Source organism: Hoplias malabaricus, chromosome 14 (assembly GCF_029633855.1).
Source record: "Hoplias malabaricus isolate fHopMal1 chromosome 14, fHopMal1.hap1, whole genome shotgun sequence".
NCBI lineage: Eukaryota > Metazoa > Chordata > Actinopteri > Characiformes > Erythrinidae > Hoplias > Hoplias malabaricus.
Window position 1 is genome coordinate 11,556,582 of NC_089813.1, and position 13,542 is coordinate 11,570,123.

At 39.8% G+C, this 13,542-nt stretch overlaps 1 protein-coding gene across 2 annotated transcripts in view; it reads right to left on the reverse strand.

Annotated features, from left to right (window-relative positions):
• Positions 1-13,542, reverse strand: part of mtor (mechanistic target of rapamycin kinase) — a 97,553-nt gene that overhangs the window by 69,768 nt on the left and 14,243 nt on the right. For both annotated transcript variants that reach the window (XM_066643360.1, XM_066643359.1), the window contains 6 exons: positions 8,157-8,407; positions 7,410-7,496; positions 5,726-5,893; positions 3,710-3,822; positions 1,204-1,366; positions 242-334 (listed from right to left, as the gene is read on the reverse strand). In XM_066643360.1, coding sequence (XP_066499457.1) covers positions 242-334; positions 1,204-1,366; positions 3,710-3,822; positions 5,726-5,893; positions 7,410-7,496; positions 8,157-8,407 — 875 coding nt within the window. The remainder of the gene's footprint in view (positions 1-241; positions 335-1,203; positions 1,367-3,709; positions 3,823-5,725; positions 5,894-7,409; positions 7,497-8,156; positions 8,408-13,542) is intronic.

Consider the following 13,542-nt stretch of genomic DNA (forward strand, 5'->3'; position numbering starts at 1 on the left):
CATGCGTTGGAGTAGGAAGTCTGGGTTCACTAGCAAGGAACGCCTGGTGATTCACACAAGGGGGCAGGTTCCAGGAACATCCTCCACCTGCGGACAACAAGCCGTTTGTTTCCTTGCCATAGCCCCTGCTTTGAGATCTCCATGACATCAGAGCTATTTACTGGAGCCTTGTTGGTTCAGTTGTGATTGAGGAATGCTCTGGGGCCAATAAGCGAGGTGTGGGTGAGGGAAGAACACTGACCTTGACAATGCGGCAGATGAGAACGTCGTAGCGCTGGTGATTAATCCTGTGCTTCAACATCACTTTGTTCACCATTGGGATAAATATCTGGTACTGTATTAATAGAAAAACAAAATTGGTGCTGTAAACTCTGCAGTGCTGGACATTCTGTTATATGTATATGAGGTTACAGTGGAGCCTTTAAAAGAGGAACGTGAGAGTTTAAACGACTGAGTGATGCAGTCATTATTCTCAATTCATTATATGCATCATGTTATTCTGATGAGATTTCTTTTATTTAAAAGTTACATTTAAACCAAATAAAAAAGAACAACTATTCTCTTTTATAATGAAACATACAGCTAACTGGTGCATTTTCAAGAACTGACCATAGGTATTAAGAAAAGGACCAGAGGACCATATGCTCAGAAAAGAGCTTTCAAAATAAAACAAAATGATGCTGCCCACTGGTAGCCCTCAATATGTGTCTATAATTGTGGAAAGTGTTGTTTAGTGAGACAGACACACAGAGACTAAACAGCACTTTCCACTGGTGCTCACTAAGATGACAGACTGCTGCCTCTCTAACTGAGGCCCATGGCTTTTCATGATCAAAAGCAGCAGGCCTCACACCTGCGGCTCATGGTAGCCACATGCTGGCTTGGATCTTTTAAAAGCACGTTGGGAGGGGTGATAAAAAAAAAAGAACGAAAAATGACATCAGCCCACACTCATTAGCAGTGAACTCAAAGTGGACCAGTGACTTCATCAGTGGGCTACTTCTGAAAGCTCACTCAGAGTTACGGCAAACAGGAGGAGAACTTTCTCCTACAGTTGACCTCATCACTGGCAAGTGTGGACTACAGAGAGATTCAAGCAGGGATCAGGGGATAACAGGGCACTGGAAACACTGGCATTTTGACTCTGTCATTTAGTGGCTCAGACTTCAAAGGTGTTCTGGCTGGCAATATGTTTATGTGTACCTTCTTGCCAAGCTGGAAGACCAAAGAAGACAAGGTGTCCATCGAAGTGCTACGAAGCTCTGGTGTTCCATCCAGAGTGCGGACGATGGGGTGGATGATCCTGGAAGCATAGTCAGTGAAGTCCAGAGACTCAGTCAAGCGGTCTAAAGTCTCCAAGGCAACCCTGCAGAGCCAAACAGAATCAAAACATCAGCGCAACAGCACTCAGCATTGCGACAGTGACCTTCAGAGCTTTGTATCATAAAATCTTAAGACCTTTGCAAAGTTCAAATAAACAGCATTAAAACTGCACCCCATGATTTTAACTTGCAATGTTTATGGTCCTGCATGTTATGATTGGGAAAAAGTGAATATGGGGATCATGTTATTTATGCATGTGTTTGCAATATTTATACTTGCAAAAGAAAGTCTGCATAAGCTACAGTACAATGGGTGAAAGACAATTGTCAGTTATTCATAACCAATGTCAGAAAAAACAAGTATATATATATATATATATATATAAAACCATATGTTACAATAAAGTCAACTCAACTTTTTGAAGCCTACAGAATACATAACACGTTCATTCTTATCCAGTATAAAGCAGTGTCCTCCAAACTAAATTTGCAGAACAACACTACAGCGTTGGACAGAAGTCCTCGAAAGATGATCGTTCGCATCCTCGCATCGTTCTCTGGGTGGATAAGATGGTCCTTCCCAAATTCATTAAAAACTTTAGCTGCTAGAGCTATAAACATTTTATATTACATCTGTGTAAGTTACTGTTAAATGCTGAAAAAATAGACACTTGCTTTGAGAGGAATTTAATTAAAAAAAAAAAAAAGGGTGGTCTTGCTTTCTACACAGCACTGAATTTGGCCCATATTATAGACCATAACATATAAAAGGAAGCACTTCCCAGTTCTCAGTGGCAAATATAAAGAAAGTTATTGCAATGCATCTGGTGGCAAATAATAAAAAAGCCTGTATTAAAACATTTTCTGTAAAATATTCCAGCCTTCAAGCTGGAATTAAAGATGAATCACCCACTTGTGCAAGACCAAACACAATGACAGGCCAAACCACTCTGCTGCTTCAATCAAAGGGGCTCAATATTGTGATTCCTCCATGACACAGGACACCTGGGTCACCTGATTCAGATCCATCTTCACTGCAACTGCTCAGCATATTTCAGAAGTCATATGAATAATTCACTTACAATAGAATTAACTGTCAAGACAACCCCCTCAACCCAGCTTTAGTGACAGGGGAAATGGCTCCTTGGCGAGAACGGGTGCCCTGTACTAGCTGTCACTGTTCTGAAATGTCTGTGAGGAAATAGGAACCTAGGTGTCCATGTGGCAAACAGTCTGCAGAAGTCTACAGATGAAGGAAAGCTGTGATGTTCCTGAAGTTTGCAGCAGTTTCCTGGAGCACTGAATGTTACTGGGATTATGATGTCTAGACTTATTGCTGCCTGCTTCTTATTCGTATTTTGGACATTCAGTGTTACAAATCTGTGTTTTGCCCACAGGGGTGAGAAAAAAAAAAGTGAAACCCAAATACGTGGCAAGGGAGTTTATGAGGTGTTTTATGATACTTTAAAGACTTCAAATCAATATTATTCCAGAAGGCAAATTACACGTCCAAATTCTTGCAGATAACAATAATTAGTGATTTCAGCAACACAGATGTTGACGACACACACCTTGCAGAGCTAAAAACGAATTAAGATGCTCTGCAGCAAATGTACATTCACCATGTCCATTGACAAGGGATGGAGTGGTGAGAGTTTGTGTTTGAGGACCAATAATACAACATCAGTACTTGATTTAACAGAAATGTTGCCACATCTAACTTCCCAGAAGATTAGGGCCTTTTACTGCAGCAAAGTGAGGACACAATCCTGGTTGATACTAGAGCTGGACGATAAGGGCAAAATTTATATCACAATATATTTCTTAATTTCGGTCAAAAAGATATTTCTGATATCAATATGAACAATAAAAAAAACCCAGCCAAGAACTGAAAGCAACATGACATCACCATCAAACCAAAACCTCTTGGCTTTGTCAATATTAGTATTTTTTAATTAACTTTAAGATTGAGTGCAATGAGCTGATGGCAGTGCCCTGTAATGACCGCAATGCTCTAAATAGTATATATATTTAAATATTTGAAAATGTGTATGATAATCCCACCATTGTTATTGAAACATGTAATATTGCGATATATTTCTTGATGTTGAATTATTGTCCAGCCCTAGCTGATACATTTGATTTCCGAAGAAACACTGTATGAGCGTGTTGCTCATAAAGAGCTAGAGTGTATATCTTAATTTTAACAGGTTTAAGGAATTTAAATGAAAAACAAAGATATTATAAAAATGTTGTTAAACATAGATGAGATTTATGAAGTATCATTTTGAAAAAGCTGTAATCTTTGTTATAGTCTTTGTTCCGAAGTAGAGCTTTGGAATAGAGTGGCCAAAATTAGCAACAAACATGACATGATAGATACTGACTTGCGAGCTTGCAGAGGGACATCAGGCGCATCAAAGAGTTTGACTATAGGAGGCAGCAGCAAGTGAAGGTAGTCATCTAGATTGGCGCCAAACAGCTGTATGGCCATGAGCAACTGCAAAGAAGAAGAAAAAAAACACATCTGTACATAAGTCGGAGCAAATAAAATGTGCTGCACTGCTGGATTTCATTCGTTCAGTAAACAAGTAAAAGTTAAAAAAAAAAAACAAAGAGGCATAATGTGGAAGTAGTTTCACAAAAGCATTAATTTTAAGGATTCCTTCATAGAGAATGTCCAAAGCAACATGTATGGGGAACTCAGCCCCTGTTTTGTTTTCTATGTCATGTCAATTAGAAGGTTGCTCAAAAGCTTCCTTCCAGGTGGCCCAGACACTCCCTGCGATGCAGGAGCTTAGAGCCAGACCACTGTTTCGACCTATCCAGACAAGCAGCTTGCCACTATGCTCTCAAAACAGGGGCTGTGTATTAAGTGTGGTGCAAAGTGGGGGTTCTGTATGTATGTGAGGTTGAATAATTGTAGCTGTTGGGTCTATTGGACCAGGCCCACAGGTTCATGTGTCTGCGAGTGGCTGTTATTCTATCTGAGTGGTGGTGGATTGTAGATCTTCTCCAGACGTTGGGTGATTGAAGCACTTCTGATATTCTCTATGCCTCTTTGAAGTGCGAGGGTGGATTTTTCACAAGCCACAGTTTGGCCCAAAAGATCTGACATTTATGAACATGCTTTGAAGCATAATATCTTCATCCATGTGCCGACAAAGCGCAAAAGAAGTTAGAGCATATACTTTGGACTGAACGATAAAATGCTTGGAAGAAATCTTTACCTACATGGAAACACAGGGTTTAAAATTTTGCTATAAAATAGCAGCCCGGTTTGAGAACTGGTCCTAGACAATGCACAACTACAACCACAGTGAGAGCAACTGAACTCAGAATCCATTATCTCATAATCCAGAAAACATCTTTGTTGGACTGGGGTGCAACGCAAAGCTTTCAGATCTAATGGCATCCATGACACTCCCAAGTTCTCCAGCCACCCACGTTCTCTGGGAGTAGAGGCCAAAGCACTAAAATCACTGAGCAAAACTCTTCCAGATTACCATCTTCCAGTCGTCATGTCTCTGCCAATAATAGCCATAACTAATGCACATGAGGGAGTGATGAGACTAGAAATATAAAAATAAGCCTTTTGTATTGTTTGGGCTTCAAGAACCTTAGATATTTGCATAGATCAATCATAGATGCATCAGCTAGAACACAGAAACACATGTTTTTGGTAACATGGTTAACGAATTCCAAAATCAAGGCTATCAGACTATCTAAATATGGAAATGAGGTTGTAGCAAAACACACTAAACATATAAGAGAGAACGACAGAGAGCACCGGGCTCATGTGGTTTTAGTTCACCTGAGTCATGTGCACAATTTTGAGGTTATTCAAGGCCCTCAAGTGAATTCCACATACCAAAGTATAAGGTTAAGGCACTAAATCAATCCACAGCCAACAGAAGAGACATGGACCTTATATTTTTTCCTGATGCATGGCAATATACTATCACTAGCCTGTCACTGTGTAACAGGAAGATATCTGCATGCTATTACACACTGTCTGTTGCATGAAAATGAAGACATATTTACAAAAACATCAGGACAGGACATATTTTCTTTTTTAAGGTAAGCTATCGTTTGAGTTGGAAGGAATTCGTCAACTTTGATTTACTCATTATACAATTGTCAGAGGACAACATATGATAGCATCTAGAATATCGCTTGTAAAATGAGCTTCTGAAGACCTGAGGCTGCTTGGATTTTATGGCACCACAGCTGTAAATGATTTGGATAAAAAAAAAATTGCTGCAAGCTGACCGGGAGCAAGTTCCAGCTGGAGTTGTACAGTTGCAACTATTTAAATGTAATCACAAACTACGTAATTACATACACACTGAGGCTTGTGTGTGTGCGTATGTGTGTGTGTGTGTGTGTGTGTACACATTTACCTTCATGGTTACGCTACGTCCGGGGCTGTTGTCGTGCATGAAGACCCGTAACATGTGCGGGATTAGCTGGGGTAAGTACAGCTTAAACTCCCCTCCCAGAGCCACAACTATCTGCTCAATGAGCAGGATGATGGTGTTCTGCATTGGGTTGTTTGGGGTCCAATACTCCTGTAGGTACAAAGGCAGTGAAGAAACAAATTAGAACTAGTGTTGAAATATTCATTACATTTCTTTGCTACAAATTCATTGCATTTTATTAGCTCCAAATAACTTTTAGCAAAATAGTTATCACTGTAACTTGTCATATAATAACTATAGCTGAACGAAAGTTGACAAACACGGAAGGCTGGAAGTATAGTTTTTAACTAGAAAAACGCATCATTGGCACTATTATTTGTTAGATTAATGTGTTATAAACACAAAACTGAAGCCATGCCTGGCTAAAAGTGTTTTTAAAGGCTTCGGTACATCCAGAGAATGAGAAGCACGGAATAGCAACTTTGAGCAGCATTTTGTTAAAAATGAGTATGTTAGTGAGTGAGTGAGTAAGTGAGTGAAAATGTGAATAAATGAGTTTTTTCCATGTGATTTTTGCAAAAACATGATCTAAAATAAGACTAAAAGAGCAGAAAACAAGAACAAAAACATATGGGACAAAGATTAAGGGAAGGCTACAAATACATTCCTAAATGAATTAATCAGAAATAGTGCTTTGATGACACTTAACAAATATATTAACGGAAACACATTCCTAGGCCAGCACCATGTGCAATTAAAGGGCAAATTTTTTGCCTGAAAAGTGGTCTTCTTCTATAATGAGGTGTATATGTGACCCACATTCAACAGACTCCAAATGGCCACTTGGGCTTTAGGAGCTGAGAGGATAGTACTTCCAAAGATCCTGTGACCAAAATCACTACCTCATTGAGGTGGCAAAGGAAAAAAGCAGAAGAACTGGGTCAAACCATACTGTGTGAGGTGGCTGCACAGCACAGCATCCAAAACATAAAGCATAAAGTAGCACTGGCCAGTCAAGGCCTTTCACACAGGAAACTAGCTTTATCCCTCTTTATATCAAGTAGTGCGTACAAATTGAGGTACCATTTCACCATCTTGAAAAAGCTAAGAGCAGCTGAGGGGAGTGGAAACACTGATTCAGACACTTCATAAAAATGTCAATATTTCCTTGGGACGGACCAATATTGGCTGCTAAAAGAAGGGTTTAAGGGTCTCCCCCTGCCATTCTGAGAATAGGCCTGCAGGTCCACAGCAGAAAGCATGATATTTTTATTTTTTTAAGACACAACCTGCAATGGCTATTCTGGCTCACTACATCTGGACCCAGTAAGAGAAGAGGTAAACAAAAAAGAAACCATACACTGTTTTTCGTGCTCTAGATGGGACTAACATGCCTCAACTGTTCATCTTCATCACCATAAATCACCACAGAGAAGGACTGAGGTGCTAAGAGATATATTGGTGTAGACCGTAAAACAGAACTGGATAAATAGAAACATTTGTCATAGCTGACACAGAATGCAATACTTAATGAGAATGAACACTTTATGGGCAGAAGGTTAGGTTTGAAAAAATGCAGACAATATGCCCCATTAAAGATAGACAGATGTATAGTGTAGAAGACTATAGTGGAGACTTTTTGGCAAGAAGAGGATGGGTCACATACTCGAATGAGCGTGAAAATGTCATCCATGTACGGTCGGATATGGATCTTGACGAAGCACACCACCATCCCCATTTGCTGGAATAGAAACTAAGACAGGAAAAGAGACAAAGAACAGGTGTTACCAAAACAAAGTGATTGCTAACAAGTCAGATGGAGTTCATGAAACTCAATCTGACACTAGAGACTTCATAATTCTATGTTCCGACTAATCAAACTCAGTTCCAATCATGATTTCACACATTGTGACCATTTCACCCTCCCTCTTCAAAAAAAGGCTAACGCTGCCAGGTAAAGGAACACCAAGAAAAGTTTGGCTGCTATCACTTGAAAATAATTGAAGCAAATAACTAAACGAAAGCCAGCGCCCATCTGCAACAAAAATGTGCAAAAAATCAATAGAAATTTCTTTAACGAAGAAATTATTATTTCTTCAAATGAGCTGTTGCTTTAAGATTTCTAGTTCACTTTGGATGATGTGAAGAAATGAATACTGATTCAGAATAGCTATATAACACTATTTCCATATTTCTTTTCTTACTACTATAACAATACGGTCCCATATCATGGGAAATAATCAGATAAAAAAATCTACACTTTTATAATATAGACATTGTTAAGATCTGAAACCTATGGATTCATATATATTTTTTATGTCTAACAAAAGCAAACACATTTACATATATCCACCCTTTCAGCCTACAACATTTCAGCCCCAGTATAGGTATATTCTAGTCATCTCTTCCTTACCTCTCTAATGCTGGCGTCACAAACTCGGATGACGTTGAGGAACGTGGGCATGACCTGGGGCAGGAACTGCACACACTTGAGCCCTAGAGACTTGAAGATAAAGGTGACTGCCTGCACCACCATAGTGTGATGATTGGAGAGTGAGGGGTCACGAAGGATACGCATCAGAGTCACTATGGCAACCGCTGGGTAGAACTCGTCCAGAGGCAGGTTCCCCATGTTCACAAGCATCTCACTGGTGCTGTAGTCAGCTGCAGAGAGAAGCACATTGAGATCAAGCCCTTCTGCTGAAGTTATTTAGCCAGAGATTGGGAAAAACAGCTTAAATGGCTCCAAAGATGTGGCAGAGATTTTAGTTCGTTTTCCCACTTTTGAGGACGATGCTGGTCAATTAAGGGGAAATGTTAAGTCATTTCTACAGAATTAGGTTGTTGTACTTAAAGTGCATTTAGTCCTTCAGTTAGTTCTCCAAAAACATATCAAATCTTATCTAGTGTTGCTTGAAATATTTAAGATATAATACATTTTTATAAATGTGAGCATTTGAAACAATGAGTGAGACAGTGACAAATAGTAGACAGAAGATACAGAGAGAGAGAGAAAGACAAAAAGACTTTCACATGGTTTCTCTGTCAAAGTGGAAGCTAAAAGCTAATGCATGGATGTTTTACCACACAGTGACAGTCAGGTATCTCCGCTTAATATCTTCCCAGATATCCCTCCAATTCTTCTGTTACAGCATAAAGTCAGACAAAAGAGCTGAACAGACCTTATAAATCTCCCCCACGAGCATACACCTGCCAAGGCCACTTTGTCTCAGGCATAATGATATACGACATATCTCAGAGCCTTTTATTCCACGCTCCATTCCTCTACTGTGGGAAACGGCACTGGATCATTTCAGACCTTTCAGAATTATGGTTAATGCTCAATGAAAGAAATCTTCTACTGTTACAAATCAGAAGAAGGTGCAGGTGAGCAGTTCAGCATGTGCTTAGAGCAAAGCTTTCACAGCCTTCACCTTTACTTAAATTATAAGCAATTAGATCAAATTTTCTGGTGTCGCAAGTTTGCGTCTGCTGTTTTGAATTAAGCCTACAAGGCTAATTTCACTACTAATAAATGAAGGATTATAACCTTCAGTTTAGCACTGTGTTAAATGCATGCAGTCACTACAACCACACATACAGAGTTACCTAGGGAGGGTTTTTCACCAACGAAATGAGAACAAACTCACAATGTGTGGGGGTCCTGGCATAAATTCTTAGGTGCCACTCAATGATTTTATTTCTGGCTGGATTGTTGATGTTGATGCTTTTATCATTTGACACCTGAGATGACTTCTATGACCACCACTTGCTATATTTCGTTTTCTAGTACAGGGAGTCCTCGACTTGATGTTGATCTGTTCCTACGTTGCGTCGTAAACCGATTTCCGGTGTAAGTCGGAACATACGTACATACTGTACATAAATAACATACTGTAAGCACTTATCCTATCCTAACACCTATCCTCCTTGGTCCCGAGCCGCATAACCGTGTATTCCTCTGCTGCACACACCAAACACGAAGTTCGCGTTACGACGTTTACGACGCAAAACCACTTAAGTCGAAACAAGGCTTTATACAGTAAATGGGAGATGTGTCGTAACCACGAAACATCTTAACTCGGGACTGACGTAACCCGAGGACCTCCTGTATATCCAAGATATCTAAACTGAATACTTTTCTAACATATGACTAGCTGTGACATAAGCAAAAATGTTCAAAGATAACAAATTCCACTAAAAATATGTACTACATATCCCCTGATAAATGAAACTAATCTGAACAAGACTGTGTAATTATGTATAAAATGCTATGGATAAGGATAGCTGCTTTTACTAATTAATTTTGTACACTGTAATAAATTAAATGATGTCACAGAGTGCCTAAATCAAGTCTAGTTAAAATGTGACCTTCAATAAATTATGGTAAGGGATGCCAGTTGATTAATCTGAAAACAATCTTTAATTTCTCGTTTCCATTTCGTCACAAACCATTAAAATCACCTTCTCTTGGAACAAGGAACATGATCCAACTAAACGACTTGTGAGTGACTTCTCACCTAAAAGATGCCAAAGGCAAGCAAGGCTATATTCAAAACCCTACATACACCTCATTATCTTCATCTTAGGTGACTGTAAATCTGTGCTTAATGTTTTCTGTCAAAAAGAAAAAGAAAGGGAGTTCTGCAAAAAAGCTTAGAACTGCATTTCTGCAACAGAAGCCTCTGGTGTGGAGGAGACTTGATGCTGAGTGAACAGAGGAGAAATGGTGAGTGTGTGGGGTTTGTTTTTTAACACTCGTGATCTGCGAGGCAGCATGGTCTGCGGGTGACTGCTCCCTATGGTCATAAAAATGTCGGATCGGCCCCACATGCCGCATGTTTCAGTGCTGTTTTTCGTGAGCCTCTATGACTTCATCGCATCATCTGTTTCCCATACACAACACAAGGTCCCATTGAGCTCCGCTAGGGTGTTTGATGTTGCTGTAATGGGTGTTGTGTCTGGCGGCGTGAAGAGCCAGTAAGAATGGAGCTGGAGGCTCTCAGGTCCTCAGTTTTCATTGCCCTTAAAATATTGGACTACGAGGTGCCAAGGATGAGGGAAGAAAATGGATCGAAAGAGCAGGAGCCGAGGTGCATAGGATCTGCAAGACAGGCTTGGCTGGAAGTAGAAGCAACACATGATGTCAAATTAAATTATTTTAAAAAATTGTAAAAAAAAAAAATAAACTGTTAATTTTTTAATTTTTTTCCTTCAACACAAATGTAGCTTATCAGTCCGTCCAAGACATGTCTGAAACCTGTAGTTCACTTCTTTACATCTGCACTAGATCTAACTATCAACTGGCAAAAATGGAAATAAAAGTGGTTGTCCTGTGGCATCGGTCTAAGAACCTTTTGTAGCAACTTTGTTTTTAAGAGTGTACCATGGTTCTTACAACATTTCCATCAAACTCTGGAACAAATAAGCATCTTTGAGAGGATCTGAAGTGGCATTTACAATCCAGAAATATCACCATCTGACCTCACTAAAATTCTCATAGCTAAATGCCATCCAATCATATCAGAAGTGTTCCATCATCTTGTCCAAATCCAGTCTTAGATGACCATGTTCATTTTAGGGTAAGGAGAAAGTTGTCTTACTTTTTGCCAATCTATGTTTTTCTACTTGGCCTTATAAGGCGTTTGGTGAGCTGTGGCTCACCAAAGCTCCTCAAAGAGAAAAGCATCAGCTCATAAATTAAAGAAAAAGAAGCAGATGTTGACAGTCACACATCAGCACACTGATTAAAGAAGGTGTATTTATATTTAAACATAAAACTCCTCCCTACAGAAAGCCTTGTTGATTAGGAGTCTCAAAACAGATGCCAGTATGTGGCCTCTTTTAAGTAACAATCATAGCTATTCACGGCAGGGGTGACATAATAGTGGTTAAAAACCAGTGGAACCACTCATAAAATGCATGTAATGAATGTAATCAATCAGCCATCATCATCATCCCCCAGCGGTAATCCAGGTTCGACTCCCATTCATTCTTCCTTCCTATGATCCTTCATTGCAATGAAAAGGCTGTAGGGTTAATGTGTAGTCTCTTTCCAGTAGAAGAAATAGCCTGAAAGCAGCGCTCCAGGCAGACTCAGACAAAGCTGCCCCAGACACTGCCCTATTACTGTAACCTCATCCCTCCATGGGGAGATATCCCCAGTTTCCTGCTATTGGGATCTTGATGTAGCCCCACTGCTAAAACCATTAGTCCGTTCCCTGTTCCAAAACCTTGCAGAATAAAGGACTTGGAGACCCAGGCTGCCTGGATCAATCTCATCGGGTATTCACCGTAACCCTCGTTGGAAAAGCACCAGGTTCTGATCCTCCACTGATGGGCTGAACACCAATTTAATTTATTCCACCAGAGCCGAGATATTTCAGCACTTTATTTGGCCTATCTACGATGATACAGCACAGCATTTTACCTGGATGGAATACAATATAATGGAAATATAACTCCATTGCATGGAACCTACACAACTCTACTCAACTCTTTTGCTTTTCCACTGGCCAAATGTGGTACCTGGTCTCTGGAACCAGGTAAGTTTTCAGCCCCAGCTCACTCCAGGTTCCAACCATGCCAAGTAGGTTCTAAATGGTGATGTGTAAACCCTGCAGAGCTCTGATTGGCCAGAGAGACATGTCATGCCAGGAACCAGGATGACCTGTACATCAACCAGAAAATACAGAGCTCATTCAAATCCAGCACAAACTTGCAGCTTGTAAAATCTCTTAAATTACAGCAGCTTTTACATTTATTTTTATCGGACTCACAACAGCAGCTCGTAACATTACCTCGAGGTGTTTAAAAGAGGTTTATATGCTCCTTGGGCTGATGGCCAATGAAAATTTCCAGCGAAAGCCGAACGTGCAACAAGTAAAACTGATCTGTGAGAACTGAGGCGAGGAGCCATGTTCAATCCAAAAAACAAAAACAACACGTGAATAAACAATGAGTAAACAGTGGCAAATTTTACTGCCGGCATTGTTGTGGTTTTCAAAGCCTGTGACAGGGTTTTGTGATGTCACTGGCACCATTTCACGGAGGAGCTGTGCCAGTAGAAAAGTGACAAGCTTTAAGTGAGCAGAGCCATGCCAAGTCGTGAACCGCTAGACGGTGGAAAAGCACCATAAGTATCAGGTCAACATCAGTGGGGTGGGGGGGGATTCCATTCCATATTCATTAACAGCTTGATCTAACTCCTTCCTGAAAGCTGTATTAACACCACTCTACTTACAAACAAGATTTGCTGTAGAGAGGCAAACTATCAGAAGTTAACTAAAGGCATAATATACTTAGTGTACTATTTTATAGCAAGCAGTAAACTAAAACTGATGATCACTTTTAAAATCTACACTTCAACTGCGATTAAACTATCTGCATTCTGTCAAAACAATCAAACTAATCACAGGAAAAATATTGCTGCATTTGTACGCTTAGTGGTAAGCATTCATTCAGTGCCAGGAGAAGCCAGTCTTTGGGCAAGCCCAATTAAAAGTTACAAGGTTCTTTAAAAAAAAGAAAAAGTCATTTTACAGCTTGCCACAGTATACACCCTGAAACGTTTACAATCTAACAACAAACTGGCTGCTTACAATATGGAAACCTACCTAGTTGTCTGGCCAATTTTACAGGCATATTCTGGCATATTTTAATCTAATTTCAACGTGCTATATCTGTGGATATCATGTGGAATAATCGTAGTTTCTTTTGGTTTGGAAAAATGGAAAACCTGTAGATTTGACCGTGTTGAGCAACTTACCATTTATTTATTTGATGTACACATTTCTAGT